This window comes from Electrophorus electricus, chromosome 20, assembly GCF_013358815.1.
Source record: "Electrophorus electricus isolate fEleEle1 chromosome 20, fEleEle1.pri, whole genome shotgun sequence".
NCBI classification, from domain to species: Eukaryota; Metazoa; Chordata; class Actinopteri; order Gymnotiformes; family Gymnotidae; genus Electrophorus; species Electrophorus electricus.
In genome coordinates this window covers 13207831-13228298 of record NC_049554.1, presented here as the reverse complement: position 1 = coordinate 13228298, position 20468 = coordinate 13207831, and the positions used below count along the sequence as shown (strand labels likewise).

Here is a 20468-nt window from a genome sequence, read left to right as displayed (position 1 = left end):
GGCAGAAATGAAATCAGTACTGAAGCAAACGGTAATGAATAAAGCACACAAGTACCACAGAAAGCCCCGGTCCTTTCCAGAAGATGCTGGTGACCTGGGTTTACCCTCCCGGGATTGCGTATTGACAAGTCTGCCAAGCTGACATTGCACTCAATGTGAATCTGACATCCCCTGTTAGTCGCATTTACAGATGAGTTTCGAATGGTTCAGCAAACGTCTGCAGTACTGGCTTTGAATGGAAGCGGAAATGAAACAGGTGCCGGTGATGGCCAGATCTACATACACAGCACACACGTCAGTAGAAACCCCTACCTTCTCACGACTGAAGCTTCAAAGCATAGACAACAGAAAGAGTCATGTTTCTCCCAGATCCAACCACAACATATGTAAAACAACCACAAAGAGACATAAACCACAGAGAGAGAGAGAGAGAGTTCTAATACAAAGTTGCTGATCTATCATTCTGCTGACATTTGGAAAGGCATTTTAACGGGAGAAGCTGAAAAATGCTTCTGAACCGTTGTCTCAGCCTAAGAAGACCCGTTACTAAGCAGTAAAACAGGGCAACGCACTCTACTAATAAATTATTACTAATAAATTACTAATAAATGATTGTTGCTGCCATACTTACCTTCAGCTAAGGGGTTGTGATTTATGGTTTTTTGAGCGATTATTGATTTGATGGTATGTGACTGTAGTGTATTGGAAGGTCCCTCCTACCTACAGCTAACATTACAAACAGAATCTGTTATAATGTCTAATAAAAATTATTTTATTCAGAATATGACATATTATATTCTTACTGGAAAAGGTACCCAAATATCAATACTCGGTCTGATACCAGAAGAGAAGTGTTTTGTTTGCTGTTGCCGCTGGCTGATTATATCAACATGTTTGCCTTTCATCTGTTTTAAAAGAAACGTTTCATGTTTGCACTAACCAGGCTGATCCAATGTCTTCTGCAAGATGTCGCCTTATTTAAAGTGAGATCTGCTTAACGAGAGCTGGAAAGTCAGAACTCACTTTAAGCTGTTTAAAGCAAGATTAAAGATTAAAACAACATTAAATAACTTGCACACTCTTAACAGTTTTTAGAAGGTTCTGGGGACCAGGTGAATGAGATCTGTTGTGCACTATTTTGTAGATTCAAAGGAGGTAAATCACTCTTTGTGTGCACTAGTTCTACAAGAGACACATCCGGGGACTCCAAAGATGAAACAGCAGAGACGCTCTTTGCAGAGCTGTAATTCTGCTGTGATCTGAAAGTGCATTTTAACTGGAGAAGCTATTTTCACCTTCATCATGAGAAGACCTGGTACTGAGTACTAAACCCGGTACTGAGTACTAAAACAGCACTATACATACTGATAAACGTAGTTTTCACCAGGCTAATTGCCACAGGTCAGCTTTCAATGCCTTCATAGTTTCTGCTTTCTCTGAATGTGACGTATTGTAAATCCAATCAAATGTATGAATCAATCTTTAACCGATTCCAGATCTTAAACACATATCTGCCACTTTGTTACAAACCCCTACGTTGTACCTACAGTGACTGCCCACTTTACTAGGTGCATCTATGTGTGTTCAATTACACACTAGTCCATCTGTTATCATGCACAATTCATCATCCACGCTCTGCCCACTCGTCACTGGTCAGTTTCTGACCACAGGACCACTGCAGCACAAATATTATTCTCGGCACTGCACAGGGCACTGACATGATTATGTATATCCTGTTTACAATGGTCCTCTGGTCAGAAATTGGTCACTGATACAGATATAGATGATGGCTAGCACAAGCTAAGCGTGCCGACAGTCTCTAACTGTGCATCTCCGAGGTGCTTCTCACAGAGTGTGGTTTATATTATATGGATTTGTGGATATAATATATAACCATACAATTATGGATGTATATAAAAATCAAGCTTTTCTCAAAAGAGCACTAGAAAAACAATTGCTGGAACTGTTTCCACAACTACTTATGCATTGCTCGGTCTGCCAGGTGTTTGTGTTTTTCCTTTCTGCAATACCAGAGTAAGTGGTTATGCAGTGCATATTACAAGTGCAACTGAGTCACACAGAAGAGACAGTGTTTGTTCTGCTTATTCATTTGTTATGTTACGAGGGTGCTGTGATGATGCTGTCCGCCTGGCCCACACGAGCACATGATGTAACGTCCTTGAAAATGCCTGAGAGACAGGTCCTGTGCACAAACAGACAGTGGAAAACCTACGAGCATATCAGCAAGTGTGCACGTCTAAGTGCACGTCCAATTCGGTGTTGAATTTTTCAATTTTGAACACTTTAGTGTCAAAGGAGCCACCCATGCATCTGGACTTCTCATTTTGTAACTGCACATGTTTCAGCGTAGTTACTGAATAATTTGCACAGTAGTTACTGAATAACATGTGACGTCCTGCGATGCAACGCACACAATTGGAGAATTTCACCTTGTTCGGGCTTAGCAAGCCAGCTCTGAAAGTTGAGTGTTCAGCGTGCCCGCTCAGAGTCACAGGCACCCGACGAGTACCCAGGCTGAGCAATCTGCAAGACTGCTGTGCTTTCACCAGCTCCAGCGTTAGCAGACATGGCTGGTGGGAGATAATCCAAAATCCCCCAATCAGACGCAAGCGGGATTTCAACCCCGGCTGTGACACCAACATCTGTTGAGACTTCAGAGCGGGCCGGTCAGCACAGAGCTGCCCGTGAACTTCACCTTGCGTCCGGGAGTAAGTCTGAAATAAGTGGCCATTTGTTTTGTGTTGATCCTAGCGCTGATATGAAGTTTGAACCGGTGTCAAGTGGTTTTTCAAGCCTGAGCTTGTCTGGTACTCGGTGTGAATCGAGCGGCGATCAGATCCTTGCTGCAGTGAGTGTTTTAACGCTCCACAATCAAATATCTATATTCCCAGGACTGGTGGTGTGATGATGTTTGCGATGTGTGCTGCAGTTTCGTCCTGAGAGGCGCCGCGTCACATAAGGCTTGCCTCAACTCGAAGCACTGACGTACCTCGTGATGCTATAATTGTCAGTGATGGTGCACTCACACCCACAGCTTATTATAGCAGGTGCCTGGAAGACATTTAGTCTCGCTACTGCCATATTTCTCTCTTGTTCTTCATTTTACTTCCCTCTAGGAAATTGGCCAGGGGTTGTTTTATCTCTGCTTGCTTAGGACTTTAAAGGACTGGACAGAAGCTCAGTTCGGAGGAGCCAGCGGAAAGTAGGCCTGCAGTGCTGAAGCAGAGAGCAAAGAGCATTTTAATCAGACTCAGAATCCTGGATCATCAAGCCTGCCACAGCCAGCCATTCCATATTACGGAAAAATAAATGAAAAAGGCGGGAAAATGGGAAGCATTTTCTACAGTTGTACAAATCCCAAATGCTCCAAATTCAGGTTACATCTGTCTCCAATTATTTAAGTCCAGTATCAATAATGTTCAGCAAAATTCAGCGGTATATCTCCCTAAAAACAAGGTTTCTCCGAGCAAGGCTTTGCTCTGTTCTGACCGATATCTGTCTGATCTCTGGCCTCATCGTAGGCTCAGAAGAGCTTTTAGCTACAGTGGTTTTCCAAGATAATTCAGATTTATGAGCAGTGTCGTATTTAAATGAGCCAAACATGACCTGGTATTCACGCTCGTCTCATGTATACTCGTTCTGAATTACGATCAGGAATAATGTGCCAATCAAACAGCAGAGATCCACAGCTTGATGACATTCAACCATGAGAGAGAGTTCCTTGGGACTGTGATGGCCCAAGCGCCACAGGGCATGGAGCAGGACACACAGCCCTCGCTCCACAAAGACGGACATTTATTTCCACGAGAGACGATGTCAGCAAGACCATGCAAATGTAAAGGGGAGTGGCTACGTTTGATTGACAGTGTGCTGGCATGATAGACAGACAGATGCTGTAACTGGCTGCGGATAGCCCAGCACCTTCATGCCATATTTAAGGCCATTTTAGAGTGATAATAAGGCCATTGTAGATATGAAATATTAAAGGCCACTGGAGAGTGGTAAGTCAAATGAATTTTTTATGTTTTTCCTAAAAAATTAAAAACATAAAAATATGAAATTAAAAAATCTAGACACTGCAGAAATGGAAGCACAGCAGCGTTCCAGAGGCATCCTGGGTTTTCCATAAGGAACCGGGGAAGGAATGTCGGAACATTCAGCTCTGCTTTCCGTACAGTCTCGGTATCTCTCGAACTTTCGGAGACGATCTTAAGCACCCGCAGAGAGTTTGTTAGGTGATATTTTTATAAAATATGACATTTCACGCATTTGTATAGCAATTTAAGTGCTGTTGTTGTTGGGCTACACAGCCTATGTTTATTTTCAGTGGCGGTTATGTATCAGGCATGATTATGATGTAGGGCAGAGGTTCACTTGGTTAGAGGCGGTTATGTCCATGAATACATGATCGTACATCTCAAAGCATAAAGGCTTTCATCTGTGTCTGGTCAGTGTCTCGCTCAGTCTAGTCCAGTACATGTTCTTGTCTAGCAATGGTGAAATCACCTTCTAGCAAACCTGAGAGAAATTTGCAACATATAATTTATGTGCATTTTCAGGATAATTTGTTTGCTGTGTGTATCACTCTAGTGAGGGCCCAAGTTAGTACTTCTCCCGGCTCGGTAATTTGTTTTCCCACTCCGAGTCACACGGAAATCTCATGGCAGTGTCTTATCTAGTATCCCTAACCCATCTGGAGAACTCCCCATTTCCCATTTTCCCCATTTCATAACAGTGGAAATAGTACTGGACTTCTCAAGCAATCATCATATACCGATCAAACTTCTGGGTGGATAAATCGAATTAAATCAGAGTGTATGGGTTTAAACATCATTAACTTCTGGTAAGCAAATCCACATGATAAAGCTATGGGGCATAAACACATGACTTGATATTTACAGAAGGGAGTTTTATCAGGGAAAAAAAAAGCTCTTTGAGAGTATAATATGCTCAGTTGAAGAATTGCCGGATTCAACTCAGTAGGAGTCTACTAGCCATTAGCCTCCAATAAATTCAGTGTGTGTGTGTTTGTGTGTGTGTGTGCGTGTGTGCGCGAGTGTGTGTGTGTGCGTGTGAGTGAGTTTGTGTGTGTGTGTCTGTGTGTGTGTGTGTGTGTGTGTGTGTGTGTGTGTGTGTGTCTGTGTATGTGTGTGTGTGTGTGTGTGTGTGTGTGTGTGTGTGTTTGTGTGTGTGTGTGCGTGTGTGCGCGAGTGTGTGTGTGTGCGTGTGAGTGAGTTTGTGTGTGTGTGTCTGTGTGTGTGTGTGTGTGTGTGTGTGTGTGTGTGTGTGTGTGTGTGAGTGTGTGTTTCAGAGATGTTTATATACACTCTGTGGCAGTTCCAGTGGGTGAGTAATTAATTACACCGCACCTGCAAATCCAGAAGTCCTGACCCTACAACTTATTTTAGTCATCCTCACTTTTTTTAAAGACTGCAATTTTGACAATTAAAGATTTCTTCTGAGTAACACTATTCTCACAACACTGTCCTTGAGGTATTTTCTAAAATGTCTGTGGATTAATCTTATTACAGAAATGAGTCGAACCTTATGGCTTGACAGCCATTATTCGCCTTTCTATGGATAGAAATGGAGATTACATGTCTTCAGAAGAATATAACTGTAGAAATATCTCAAACCTTTCGTGTTCCTTTAACCTTTTTGCTCCTTGCTCAATTCATGGTGTGCAAAGAGACGGAGAAAATTCCCAAGAGTATTTTGGTGCAAAGATACCTGGCAACCACTGACAGGAGCAGAGAACAGGCAGTGGTGTAGGTGAGAAGTACCCCCAGCATGATGGAGTCCACACAGCGTCTTCATCTATTCTGAGTGTTTTCATCTTTTTTTAAGTGTCCTTATCTATTTTGATAGCTGGGAAAGCATTGGGTGCTTGTGTTTATGACTCCCACTGTACATATTGTAATAATAAGCAATGATGTACTTTTTAAGTTAAAGTTAAGTTAAAGCAAAATGTTTTAATTTGCATATCTATGTAATGGACAAAATGGGATAAATTGGTACATATGTCATGAGAGGCTAGGGTTAGGATGTAAAAACAACAGTCAGTTAGAAAACTTTGACACATCAGAGTTGTGACAGATATCACAAATTTGCATGAACTGAAAATGACTTGATATCGTCAGAAAGAAACAAGGCTCAAGAATTTTAAAACCCGCATATAGAATTTCACATTGCACGCCATTCGTGGAATGTTATGCGATTCTCTAACACTCCTGCCTTTTTTAAGGACGTGATGTCTAGTTTTCACCCCTCTCCATCCTGAGGGCAGAGCTGGTGGAGGCCCAGAGGTGCAGCATCTTATCCAACTTTTATCCTCTGCACCGAAGTGAAGACCAGAAGCCCTTTGGCAACATCCCTTGAGCTGATTGGCTGCTGGCTTCTTTGAGGGTGGAGAAGGGACCATGGGGATGGGCTTGTCATTGTCTGAAGGCCAAGCACACGTAACACCATCTTCACTTATGCCTAAACCCTAAACCCCAAGCCCTAAACCCTAAGCCCTAAACCCTAAACCTTAAGATCTAAGCCCTAAGCCCTAAGCCCTAAACCTTAAGCCCTAAGTAGAAACATCTTAAGTTTCAACAGACAACAAAACTGATCAATGGGAAATAATTCCTCATCCAGTTTAGCTGCAAAACTCTTGACAAATGTGGCTTGCATAATCATGTTAGGATACATTTTTAATATCAACCAAACCAAAAGGCCTTTGGTCTTGATCAGTTTTAGAAATGCCATCATAAAGGCATTTTTCCCACTGAGTACGGGCAAGCATGCTGGAGAATATCTCTGTCATGGTGTGTGTGTGAACATACATTAGTGTATGTTCTGGGCCCCTCAGGTGTGACAGTTTCTGCTCATTCTCACACTTGATCTTGGCCCCAGATCTCATTAGTCCTATGTGACTCGAACTGTTTTGTCAATGGACCCCGTGTTATCACGTCTACCTCCTAGACTCCTCCCTGTGTGTGTTCATCTGCGTGGCCACACCCATCCCAGGTATCACACCTGTACCTTGTTTTATGTTGTTACCGTGTGTATGTAAAGCCCTGTTCAGTCGTTCACCTTTGTTGATGTTTGACCCCATGTTTGACTCCACATATGCGGTGTAGCAGCTGCATTGCTGAAGTTAGCCTGCCTGTTACATTCTTGGTGTTGTTAGTGCCGGATGTCCTTCCTGCTTGGTGTTGTTTTGTTCCTTGTTGTAATAAACATCTTCGTGCATCTGACACGGCTCCTTTCCACATCCTGCCTCTCCTCCCCAACGATACAGTAACTTTATCTGTTTTAACTCTATCATCTGAGTTCAGTGCAAGCGGAGCTCAGAGAGGGGACTCCTTTCCGCTCACATTTCCTTTGGCATTTCCCTTTGTCCACAGACGTTTCTGAGCGAGAGATTCGCTCAATTTGAGGAAACGTCAATGTTCCTGAGCAGTGGTGACTGGTACAGCATCAGCAGGGTCAAACCAGATTGAAGTGACTTTCAGGGATTAAAAATGTCCCTGCACCGATGGGTCTGAAGCAGAGTAAATCTCGGGATTATGATGTCAGCAAGTAGTGGGCGAGGAAATTAAATTGACGAGAGAAGCGCCGATGGCCCAGACTGTGGCTCGGTCACCATGGAGATGACGGGAATGAACAACGCTTGCACTAAGGCATTTTAGGTTTGAGGTGGACCATAAGGTATTCAGCACTTTTGGATGTTACCTTTGCAATACGATTGTGCATATGATCTGATTTGTACAGCACGTGTAGGGAATGTATACATAGTTTTTGTAACTGGTGAGTACCTTGGCCTGTATTTCGTGTCGCACTTGTACAGAATTTGTGGGTGCATTTCCACTCAGTGTACCTTCATGTGTGATTTTGAGATGACAGGTGACAGGTCTAATGGTTAATATCATCTTTTTATCCACCTAACTGGTGAATTGTGGCAACGACAATTGTGTCTATTGCCAGGCCTGTTGTCTGGTCATGTTTTCCAACATGCCCATTTGGCACTGGTTGAGGGACAGCTGGCTCCTCTGGGGAGGTGCCGGATCTACTTTCAACTACCCGAATTGTCTGAACAAATGGTTCCAGTCCGGTGGAATTGTTGTTTTCAAATCTGCGAAAGGAAGAAATATGTCTAAGTAATTTTTTTTCTAGTACTTCAAACGTCCATGGAAATGTAATGAAGAGGGCATTAATGCTAAGATACACTTCATCTTAAGCTTCCTGATCTGTCACACATGGTGGGGGAGACCAGTCCAACTCATTTTGCTCCAAATAGGTTTGTTTGTCAGAAGGACCAGGAAGGAAGGGCTGAACAAGCAAGCCTGGCTCCGTTCATCTGCTGCAAGCTGTCAAGCTTTAAATAATTTGATGTCATTTGAATACCGAAGCATTTCTTTTGCTCACTATGTAATTGCGCGTTGGCTTGTTCCAGCGTTCTCCAGTGGCTGCCCTCCGGAACCTTACCGAAGCCAGCAATATGAAAGGAAAATAAATCCTTTTGGGCCTGGCCTTCCTCCTCATGCTGGCTGTCAGCATGACAGCCTGCTTCCTGAGGCAGTATCATTTGCCCAGGCTAATACCAGCTGAGCAAGAGGCGTCACTGAAGACGGCTAATAAAACTTGGGCCCCAACTGTCTTCCTTTCTCACCTCTCATCCTATGTCCTGTCTAATATTACCCTTAAAGTGATGAAATGGTCATGACCTGACCTGAAATTCCAAACCATAGGTATTACAAAAAACAATTTAAGCACTTTTTCTTTGTAGTATGCTTGAACACTAATCTAGTGCAGGAGAAGGATCTGTGGTAGTGCATGACATACACAACTGCGTACTGTGTGACTAACCCCTGTGAAAATTAGACTGCGGTATTGTAAACAATACCTGGAGGTTTATACTGAAATCATTTCACAGCAGGCATGACGATTATCACATAGATGTTAATAGAAAGTCCCACAGTCAGAAGAACATGATGGCATACACAGAGACTGTTTTAAGGTTCTAATAAAGGTGTATGCATGAATAGCCCAGTGAATGAGTTTACCTGTAAATCCTCTTAAGCGCTGTCTTAAAAGGTGGACGCAGGGTTAGAACACCATAAAGCAGCAGATTGCCTTTTAAAGCAGATTAGAAGGTGAGTGAGCGATATATGTGTGTGCTGCATAATCTGAAGCAGCCTTTGAAATTGGTGGCCTATTTTAAAATGGCTAATATCTTTTTCTGTGGTTTAAAGAAAATATGTTTCTTGCCTTATAAAATCTATAATGCTATATTACATTTTATTAAGATTGTGGGCCATAATTCACCTTTATTTATTAATTCATTTAGGATCATCTTGGAATTTGACTGATCAATCTCGGAACCATGGCTGACAAACATAATTATGGTATTTTGTGTGTCAGGATTCTATTAGCGAAGTGCTGTATTTCACGTTTCAGTGCATACAGTTTCATGATAGTGTTAGTGGTGTTTATTTATTTATGGTGTTAATTGTCTTTATTTATTTATTTATTGTTTATGTTTATATGTTTATGTGTCTGCCAGTGTGCACATATATGTTGGTATATTTCCAAAGATGTCAGCTCATACAAAAATAACCTGGCTGGTGTCCTGTGTCCCAGCGTCACCAGGCTGCATCATGCACTTCACTTCCTGTGACGTAACCATGTTATTCTGGTTGAAAATGAGTTTCTTTGTTTGTCAGCCGAGGAAATATGTCCCTGTTTTCCTGAACCCACTTTGCTAGAGCACCCCCTCCCCAGGCTGAAGGAGGCACTACAGAAAGTAATCACCATTACAAACCTCAGAAAAGCCCTTCGTGCTCCGATGCATAACACATTATCACCTCCTGGCCTGCAAGGGATACCCGAGTTCCATCTCTTAAATGTCCCAGGTTCTGTGCATTAAATGCTTCATACAGTGTGTGGCTCTTAGATGCCTTTTTTCCCATGCCTGTTACTTGGCAACTTAGTCACCCTCACGTCAAACCAGTCCTGTAGCATGGAGAGTGCACCTGAAAGAGCAGGGAACATTACCAGGGTGCACGCCTTTAAAAGCTTTGAAAGTGCCTCTGCCTTACAGCACGCCTGCGCCATGGGCAGCTGCAACGTTTTGGAATAATGAAGCAGAGGCCAGGCAGGGGATTGGACTGGCCACGGACCCGCAGGGCGTAAGGAGCTACTTCCAATAAAGGATCATTAAGAGTTGTTGTCAAGGGCTTGAAGATCCAGAGAATGGAATGTCTCACAATGGGATAACTTTTTTTAATCTTTTTTTTTTTAATAATTCTAAAAGTACGTTTTGTTGGATTATATAATTATACTGTTATATAATGAACAGTATTTAAAGGAAGGACATTTTATTTAAATGTTTTTCCATAAAAAGAGCAAATGCAAGCTGATGGAGTAAACTTGTGAAAAGTGACATCTGTAACAGTCAAAACTGACCAAATGACTCATGTCTTTGCATGACAAAGATCTGAGCAGAAACCCTGGTCTGGGAAGCCTGGTCTGGGCAGTGTGGTCTGGGGTCTCTTGTTCAGCTCTGAAGGCTGTGGTGTATAATTTCAGAAGGTACGAGTGGTAATAGTGAGAGTGGTAATGGTATGTGTGGTGATGGTGAGTGTGGTAATGGTATGTGTGGTAATAGTGAGAGTGGTAATGGTATGTGTGGTAATAGTGAGAGTGGTAATGGTATGTGTGGTAATAGTGAGAGTGGTAATGGTATGTGTGGTAATAGTGAGAGTGGTAATGGTATGTGTGGTGATGGTGAGTGTGGTAATGGTATGTGTGGTAATAGTGAGTGTGGTAATGGTATGTGTGGTAATAGTGAGAGTGGTAATGGTATGTGTGGTAATAGTGAGAGTGGTAATGTTATGTGTGGTAATAGTGAGTGTGGTAATGGTATGTGTGGTAATAGTGAGAGTGGTAATGTTATGTGTGGTAATAGTGAGTGTGGTAATGGTATGTGTTGTAATAGTGAGAGTGGTAATGGTATGTGTGGTGATGGTGAGTGTGGTAACGGTGAGTGTGGTGATACCGTGCCCTCTAAGGTGGATGCGGTTATGCATCAGAGCATCAACCCCACAAGTCTCCCCACGCTGTCAACTATCATCCTTTACAACAACACCGTACTGCGGACGGGAAACTTTGGCAAGAGGAACGGCTCCAACCCCAGCTCCGCACCTCCTGACGAGTATTCAGTTTACAGGTGAGGCATCATTACCGTAATTGTCGAGCGCGATTGCTCTGCAAATATTGTCCCCGTTAAACGATCCCGAGGGGAGGGGCTGAGGCGTGATGTGTTGAAAGCTAAAAGCAATATCACAGCTCAGGCAGAGATGGGACTGAATTTCCATGGGGCTCTATTTCCACGAGACTCTCTGTCCGCTTGTGGCCAAGACTGCTCCCGTCTGTCTCTAAATGTCCATTTAAGCACCTCATCACGTTTCTCCTTGTAATTGACAGGTGCCCATATACCAAGTTAAACTGATTATTTACCACTGGAGGATGTTTCTCTTTTGTAGTAGAACTGTGCATAAGATCAACCCAATTTGTCCTCCTATTGTGATCTACAAACTGTTAATCTCCACAGAGGCTCGAATTGCACCGTTTACAGTATTACTTTTTTTAAGGGGTCCTGTTGTTCTGTAGACTAGCACAAAACAGGAGGGGTAAATCAAGACACAACTGCAAATCTGTTAACCTATTGTGAATGAAGTAATTGCTTAATCTGCACACACACTGCCAATATGTTTGCGAGTAGATCCAAACGGATACGTTCTGAGTTCTAGAATATAGTAATGATTTTCTCATAAATAAAACAAGAAAATGGAAAATAATACCCTATTCACCTCAAATTAAATCAGAAATTTAATGAAAGGTGTTGATAAACTTGGTTGAATTTCAGACCATGAACACTGATTGTAATTACTTGCATTATTCAGTACACATGTTTAAAGTGATTATACATTATAAACCATGAGGCTAATTTTGCATGGTTCTTTTTCCCCAACCAATAGCAACTCCTTAAAACTTTCACTTATTCTAACTTGAAATTGCATTTGCATTTAGCAAAGCAACAAAAAAATGGTTATAAAAGCTTGTTCCCACCTGAGACGCAATTCAAAGAAAAGCGCAAGTTTGTGCACATTGATTTCCTTATTCAGGTTTTCAAAAAGACATTTACAATTGTAATAGCTATTGTTATTTTCACTGTGCCTGGACTGGGTGTTTTTATGCTTGATTAAAGATGCAGAAATGTTGGAGGAAACAAACAGTACAGAAGTTTGTAATAAAACCTCTTGCATAGCACAGATGTGACAATACTAGACCATCCCTGACATTTTCTTTTCATAAAAATGCTGAAAACATTTTGAATGAAACACTTGTTCACATCGATGTCAATTTCGTATCGTAATTTCATCTCACTTTGCAAACAGTAAACTTGGAATCGACGTGTTGGATTTGATGGAAGGATCAGGCGTGATTCGGGTGCTTGGTGTTCTGCGTGACTAAGGGTGATTGCACGGATAAATAGCCATCAGAGCCAAACAAGAATGCGTTTGCACTCTCAGGGTCTGCTGGGGCCCTGCGCTGTGAGTGTATGATGTCCAAATCATCGGGACAAGAGCCTGCAAATCACAAAAAGAACAAGTGTACATCAACTCCTAATGCCTACTGAAAGATGTCCAAGCATAGTTGCAGTTGTGTCAATCACCAATCAGTCAAGCTGGCTCACTAGACTCTGGCTGAGCCAAAGAATCACAGATCAAGCCATAATGGCATTAACTACCATGGAAACAGTTTGCCAAAGAATGGTGTGAAAACCAAAGCATCACTGCTGAAAGGCCTGATGACACCTAAATTTATAGTGTGATTCTCATTCTTGTGGTCCCTGTAGGATTGCCAGCATATCCAAGATCTTCCCCACACTGATGCTCTACCAGCTGTGGGAGAATGGGAACATGGCTTCCTTAGATGATTCATTGGAGAAGTACGTGGAGAACTTCAGCATCAAAAACCCACTGGGTGGGGGCAAAGGTAGGGTTCAGATCAGCTCCTCCGGAGTCACCCTACGCCGGATGACCAGCCAGCTCTCCGGTAGGTCCCACACCTCCTGTTCCATCTCCGTGACATCCTCCGGGCCTCTGGATCTGTCAATGGAATTCTCTCCAACTGTAATTTCACTAATGGTGACCATATAGTCACCAGTCACGCCATGTAGACATGCAGTTCAAGACAATCTCACTGGCTGTCTTGCGCTATATGTGTTGGCCATCTCTTTACGCTGAACGCGGGGTCCGTGTTAGCTGAACTCTCTCAGCCCCGCAGTGATAACGTGTGAAATCACTGGCACCACTGATGGGCATGATAGACCGGTACCAGCACAACACCCACTAACGTGATGCTCCCATGTGACTACAACTGCTAAAGAATGCCCCAGCACCCAAGTGATATCCACTCAACAGTGCTCCTGTGTTCATCAGCTCACCACTAATGAATGAGATGCAGGGTAGCTGACTAATGGTGAATGGCCACAGCAGAATAACATGTAGGCCAGGTAAGTGTTTCTAGTGGAGCTGCTAACTATGATACATCTGTTCACCAGACTGGGGAGCTATGACGGCTGCATCACACACAGTGTGAGGTACTACAGTATTGTTCATTTAAAATGTGGGATATGTTTGAGCATATTTAGAATTCAATTAGAATGTAAGGTATATTTGAGAACATTTAGAATTCCTCTTGTTCTGAGGTGTAACGCGAGGAGGCAGAGCAGGATGCTGAGACGAGTCGTGTAAAACACACTGACACGTTTATTCCAACACAACACAGGAGCCCACCCTCTGGACTGATCAGTGCGGATGAGTCTCTGGCGAACGAGCTGAATACATTCTTCGCTCGCTTCGAAGCTACATCTAGCAGCGCTAATGCTAACAGCGCTAGTGCTAACAGCGCCAATGCTAACAGCGCTAGTGCTAATGGTGCTATCGGCGCAGCCAATGGCGCATGCGCACCCACCATAGAACAGCGCCCTCTCATCATCACGGAGAGTGACGTGAGGAGAGTGTTTAAAAGGGTGAATACCAGGAAGGCGGTGGGACCAGACGGTATCTGCGGGAGGGTCCTCAAAGCCTGCGCAGATCAGCTAGCCCCGGTATTCACCGACATCTTCAATCTCTCCCTGACGCTCCGTATCATCCCGTCCAGCTTCAAGTGATCCACCATCGTCCCCGTCCCGAAGAAACCTCGACCCTCCGGCCTCAATGACTACCGCCCTGTTGCCCTCACATCAGTCGTGATGAAGTGCTTTGAAAAGCTAGTCAGAGACTTCATCACATCTTCACTGCCAGCCTCCATGGACCCACTGCAGTTTGCATACCGCCACAACCGCTCCACTGACGATGCAATTGCACATCTGCTGGACACTACACTGACTCACCTGGACGAAGGGAGGGGAAATTATGTTAAAATGCTGTTTGTCGACTACAGTTCAGCATTTAACACTATCATCCCCTCCCTACTCACTACTAAGTTGGAGGATCTAGGACTGCATACATCCCTGTGCGACTGGATCTCCAACTTCCTAACAGACAGACCACAATCAGTACGGGTGGGCAACTGCGCCTCATCCACCCTCACCCTCAGCACTGGAGCTCCTCAGGGTTGTGTCCTAAGCCCCCTGCTCTACTCACTGTACACCTACGACTGCACAGCCACTTCCAGCTCCACCATCATTGTCAAGTTAGCTGACAATACCTTCGTCATGGGTCTGATCTCGGACAACGACGAGAGGGCCTACCTGGAGGAGACTAAACACCTGGAAAACTGGTGCCAGGAAAATAATCTCCTCCTAAACGTCAGTAAGACAAAGGAGCTGATCGTGGATTGCAGCAAGAAGCAGGAGCGGCACTACCAACCTGTGATCAGTGGAACCACGGTGGAGAGAGTAGATAGTTTCAGGTACCTTGGTGTTCATATTTCGCAGGACCTGTCCTGGTCCCGCCATACCAGCTCCCTGGCAAAGATGGCTCGTCAGTGTCTTTACCACCTCAGATGCCTAAGAGACTTCAGACTGCCCTCCAAGGTACTGCGGAACTTCTACACCTGCACTATCGAGAGCATCCTCACGGGGAACATCACAGTCTGGTTTGGGAATAGCACCAAGCAGGACAGACAAGCACTCCAAAGGGTAGTGCATTCAGCAGAGCGCATCACTCACACAGAACTTCCTGACCTGCAGACCATCTACTACAAGCGGTGCCAGACCAAAGCCAGGAGGATTGTGAAGGACCCCACCCATCCCAACAATAGGCTCTTCTCTCTGTTGAGGTCAGGGAGGCGCTTTCGCTCCCTGAAGACCAAGACAGAGAGGCTGAAGAGGAGCTTCTTCCCACAGGCCATTCGGGCCCTGAATCAGGGAAACTGATAAACTGTGGGGACCACCACCACCATCTAACATAACTGTATATCTGTATATATATATATATATATATATATATATATATATATATATATATATATATATATATATATATATATATATATATTTATATTCAATTACCTTGTAACACAACAACTGTAGATATGTTATTATACGAAATGGACCTGTACGTTCTGTAGATTGTGTACATATATACACAACCATATACATTGTACATTGTGTATATAATCATAATATACATATATTGTACATACATTGTTAATATATTTTGTACATACGTAGAATATATATATTTCTCTTTGCATATATATATTTCACATATAGAGAATATCTATATTTCTCTATGCACCCCTGTTTTCTTTTCCTCAGTTTGGACAGAGCACTCTCCACCATTTCACTGCGAGTTATACTGTGAACTTGAACTTGAACCAAAACGAGGACGACGTAGCTCGTGTGGTTAAACACTGACAGCAACTAACGTTTAGACCTTAAATACACGCATGACAAAGATGGAGAGCGAGAAACGGGGGGCGAGGTCCTACAAACGAACGCACATGCTCGCACACACACATACACACACGGAGGGGTCTGGGAGGAGGGACCATATTGTGACAGCCCCTCCCTAAGGTATGACTCCCAGCGCACCAGCCTATCGGGCTATGGCCCCAGGACCGAGCGACCCGACATGGGCCAGCATGAGCAGGACGGAGGGGAGGGGAGGGACCAAGATGGACACAGGGATGGACACAGGGATGGACACAGGGACGGACACAGGGACGGACACACTGATGGGAACGGGCACAGACACAAAGGCGGACAAAGTGATCGGTACAGGTACAGTAACAGGGACAGGGACATGCACAAAATTACACCATGGATATTGAAAAAGTTAGCGGAAGCCGGCAGGAACCCCAGCCTGTCCCCCAGTCATTGGTTGGGTTGGAGTCTGACCAGCTGGGGCGGAATTGTCCTTCGCCGGCTTGGGTGGCAGCTGTTCAGGTTTTGGTGCAAGCCTGTCGGGAAGTGCACCAGCTGCTTCGCCCGTTTCTGGGGTGGGCCCTGGTGCCGCTGCCTTCTTGCCTCTACAAAGCTTAGGCGTAGGCGCAAGTGCTTTGGGGCAGAAATACACAAACACACACACACATACACACACAGAGGGAGGGGCCGTGTCGTGACATGAGTGAGTTTTTCTCTTTACTTCTGTTACTTTCGGCTTGCTCATTAGGGACCTGAACTCGGATTCTCTGTAATGCTGATTTCTGTAAACCTGCTTAGCGACAACTCCTGATGTAAAAGCCCCAAATACATTGGCAGGTGTAAAAGTATCAAATATGGTGGCATGTGTAGAGGAAGAGGAGTTTCCCAGAGGAAGAGGAGTTTCTCAGAGCTATCTCTGAAATCCCACTAGCCTACTGCAGGCAATTAAGACTGCAGTTTCCATGGCTATAATAGCTGACATTACTATCCAAGCGAGCTTTGTTTCCCCAAGAAGAGACAATTTAAGACCCCTCCTACAAATGAATATTAATCTCAAGATAATAGTCATATTGTGCTGTAGCTGCTCTGTGCCACTTATGGCATATTTCATCTGCAGTTCATCTACATAAGTACTATTCCAGTTAAATTATGGTAATTTGTAACCCTACTAAACTACATGTTTCAACAAAAAGAGGAGATTTCAGAAATTGAGGGCAAAGGTTTTAGGTGTTAAAAATGATTTATACGGTTCAGACAACTTATCCTTGCAACCCTCACAAATGTATAAACACACAGTATATCAATCCATATAAAAGTCTATGAAATAAATAAAATTCTCCATTTTGGGGGTGAATTTCTCACCATAACCTTCTGCCTGCAGGTTTGCCTAGAAGACTTCCGGCAAGTAATCTTCTGTGGAAAGGCAAGACTCAGGCTGCCATCAACCTTCTGCAGGATGATGTGCTGGTCGCTGACCCAGGAACCAAGTCCTTCTCCAATCATAACAAAGATCTGCATGTATATAATTAATTTGTCCCTGCATTATCACGCTGCCACGCATCACACATGTAACTTGGCAATGAATCATCTTAGCTGGATTGGCTGTGGAAAAGTACTTAAAGGAAGAACATGTGTAGCTGGTGTTTCCTCCTACAGTTTCAGAGATTCAGAATCCCCGCTGTAAACGACAGCTGTTCTCATTCGCTTTGGTACATTTCTTGAGTCACCATAAACATTTGCAAAATAAGTGTTTCCTAAAATAATCTATGCAAACAGCACCAACCATCAAAAGCCTGCAGTTTGCTCAAAATCCGTATTTTGAGGCTATCCTCAGTAAATATAAAGTAAATATAGTCTTAAATATAGTCTGAAAAGTAAATATGTCAGTGAACAAGTCCTTGTGTTATGGTTTACAAAAAGACAAAATTCTTAAAGCCATGTTGTTAACATAATTGCTAAATGTACTCTATGTTTTCTGAGATTTTGATGACTTTGTTTTATGAGTTTGATGCACTTTTTCTGTGGAAAAGGTGACTAGATGATGTGGAGGTTGAACAAGTAGTTTTGAGAGTTTCAGCACTGATCTGAGAAATGCACCAAAATGACAGAGAAAAACTAACATATCATGCCATCTGTGCGGAAATGTGCATTAGCGTAACATTTATGATATTAAAAAAGGTTATTATTATGATTTCTTACAACTGAAAGCTGATGTTAGCTTTCAGCTGTCTTCGTTTCCGAAGGTGTCACTACAGCAACCTGGCCTTCTCGCTGCTGGCTCATGTCCTGGCTGAGAAGGTGGTTGGGGTGAGCTACCAGCGCTGGATCACGGACAGCATCCTTAACCATCCGGGCTTGGAGCACACGGCCTTCGACAACAACCCAGCCATGTGCAATCAGATGGCAGTGGGCATGTACGCCAGCAGCAGGCCGGCACCACTGCACGACCGGGCTGGTACCGCCCCTTGGGGCAGATGGTTTCCACGGCGGTCGACCTGGCCAAGCTGGCTATGGCTCTGTTGGGAGCTTACCGCCGCAAGGTGCTAGGTACGGACACCCTGAAGGTGATGCTGACCCCGGTGCTCCGCTGCGAGAGGATTACTTCGCTAACCGCACCGGAATGCCGTGGGAGGTGAAGGAGCAGTTCGGCTACGAGCTGGTCTGGAAAGACGGGGACCTGGACGGCTATTTCACCACCCTTTCCCTCCTTGTGTGGCTCAAGCTGGGCTTGGTTCTTCTGATGGCGAGTGCCAGGCCCCAGAACCAGGACGTGGAAGGCAAGGCCTATTCCTACCTCATTCCAGCCATGGAGAGAGCCTTCAGAGAGGCCAAGCGGACCCTCAACCCTCCGCTCAACCTCGCCCCATATGTAGGGTTCTTCACATACGCCAACATCGCCTTCTATGATATCAGTACAGGACCAGGGGAAGTTCTGGTCATGCAGAAGTTTGTATCTCAGATCAAAGACCCGATGCCGGAGCGGTACCGCACAATAAAGCTGAATTGTCTGGTGGAGCGGGTGTTTAGAGTGGTGTCCGAGAACGAGTACCCCTGCGTCTTACACATGGGTCGCTGCAGGCCCAGGATGGATAGCTCTTCAATTTCCATGTTTGACAGCAGGGGGATATCACATGGGTTTGACGCGCCAGGACTGAACACTTACAGCGTCATCCAAATCACTCACAGGCCCACACTTGCAGTGTGAAGTCTAGAGTGCTAAAGAAGTTATGCAGAAAATGCTCTTAAGAGAGCAGGACATGTGAACTACAATGAACTTCAATATTATAAGCATTTCAGGAAATGCCCTGTTTGCCCCACAATGTGCAGAGCCTCTTTTGTTTTGTATCACTTTATTTTTCTCCTACATAATGATGCCCCACCACACACACACACACACACACATACACATATATCCCCCCCCACACACCCACACACATATCCCCCCAACACACACACACACACACACGCACACATACACATATATCCCCCCCCATACACCCACACACACATATCCCTACCACACACACACACACACACACACACACACACATATACCCCCCCCACACACACACACACACGTTTAAGCTTTATGGTGTTTTTATTTTTTTAATTCATTTACAGTTGATTTGCCAAAAAACAGCCAAGTACTGGCCCGGTCGGATCATAGCCACTGGGGAGGAACAAGCCCGATACCAGCGAACCTCGGTACAGCAGAGTTTAGGGTTTATTTGCATTCAGCCCAATGCTAAAAAATACTAAACCAGGCACTCCCGAGCAGATCAGAAGCTCCGTGACTGTAAACACAGTCATTAAACCAAAGCACAGTTTTAGTAAGAGTCTAGTTTAAGGAATTATGCTAAAGTACTGAAATTCCTATCAGCCCAGGGTATTTATCTTTTGTATGAGATGTACATAGGTTGCTTGTCATTAAACATGCTATTATACATGCTGTTATTATTGTTATTATATACAGTAATATGTGAATGCTATTTTACTGTGGTCATGCTTTCCCTCAGTGAGGACTCTTTAGAAGTAATCTTACTGACCTCACTATGAAATCAAACCATGATGTTTCTGTCACGTTATAATCCTATTTAATTCAGTTTTAATTCCACAATTCTGAATAATGGTGGAATAATTCTATCCTAGTCAGAGACAGAAACTGAATCTGAAACAGAGACAACACATTACACACAATACTAACAGGATGGGCATAAACTGTAGTGTAATTTTGGAATTCATTTCTGAGGTAAAAATGTAAAAAATTATGAATGATGAACAAAGTGTCATTCAGTAATCTCACTCGTGACCCTTTTAAACATAATTTAAATTGGAGTAGCAGTAGATTAGAACTCTGAATTTCAATTATGTCCAAAAGTGTCACGACAAGGTTGAATGACACTTTGTTTGTATCATTCATGAATGAGCAATGTTTTTGTTTTTCTGTTGTAGTTATTGTAGGTTTATATATATATATATAGAAATATTTTCCATATACATATTGTGTTTATGTATGGAC

At 43.7% G+C, this 20468-nt stretch overlaps 1 protein-coding gene across 1 annotated transcript; it reads left to right on the top strand.

The window, feature by feature from the left end:
• The first annotated feature begins 8506 nt into the window (after positions 1-8506).
• lactbl1b (lactamase, beta-like 1b) lies at positions 8507-19154 on the top strand. Its single transcript, XM_035520614.1, is given in 9 exon segments — positions 8507-8625; positions 9089-9102; positions 9732-9811; positions 11079-11236; positions 12929-13128; positions 17331-17436; positions 18193-18395; positions 18398-18541; positions 18544-19154. Coding segments are annotated over 9 exon segments (1635 nt in total).
• Positions 19155-20468: the final 1314 nt, after the last annotated feature.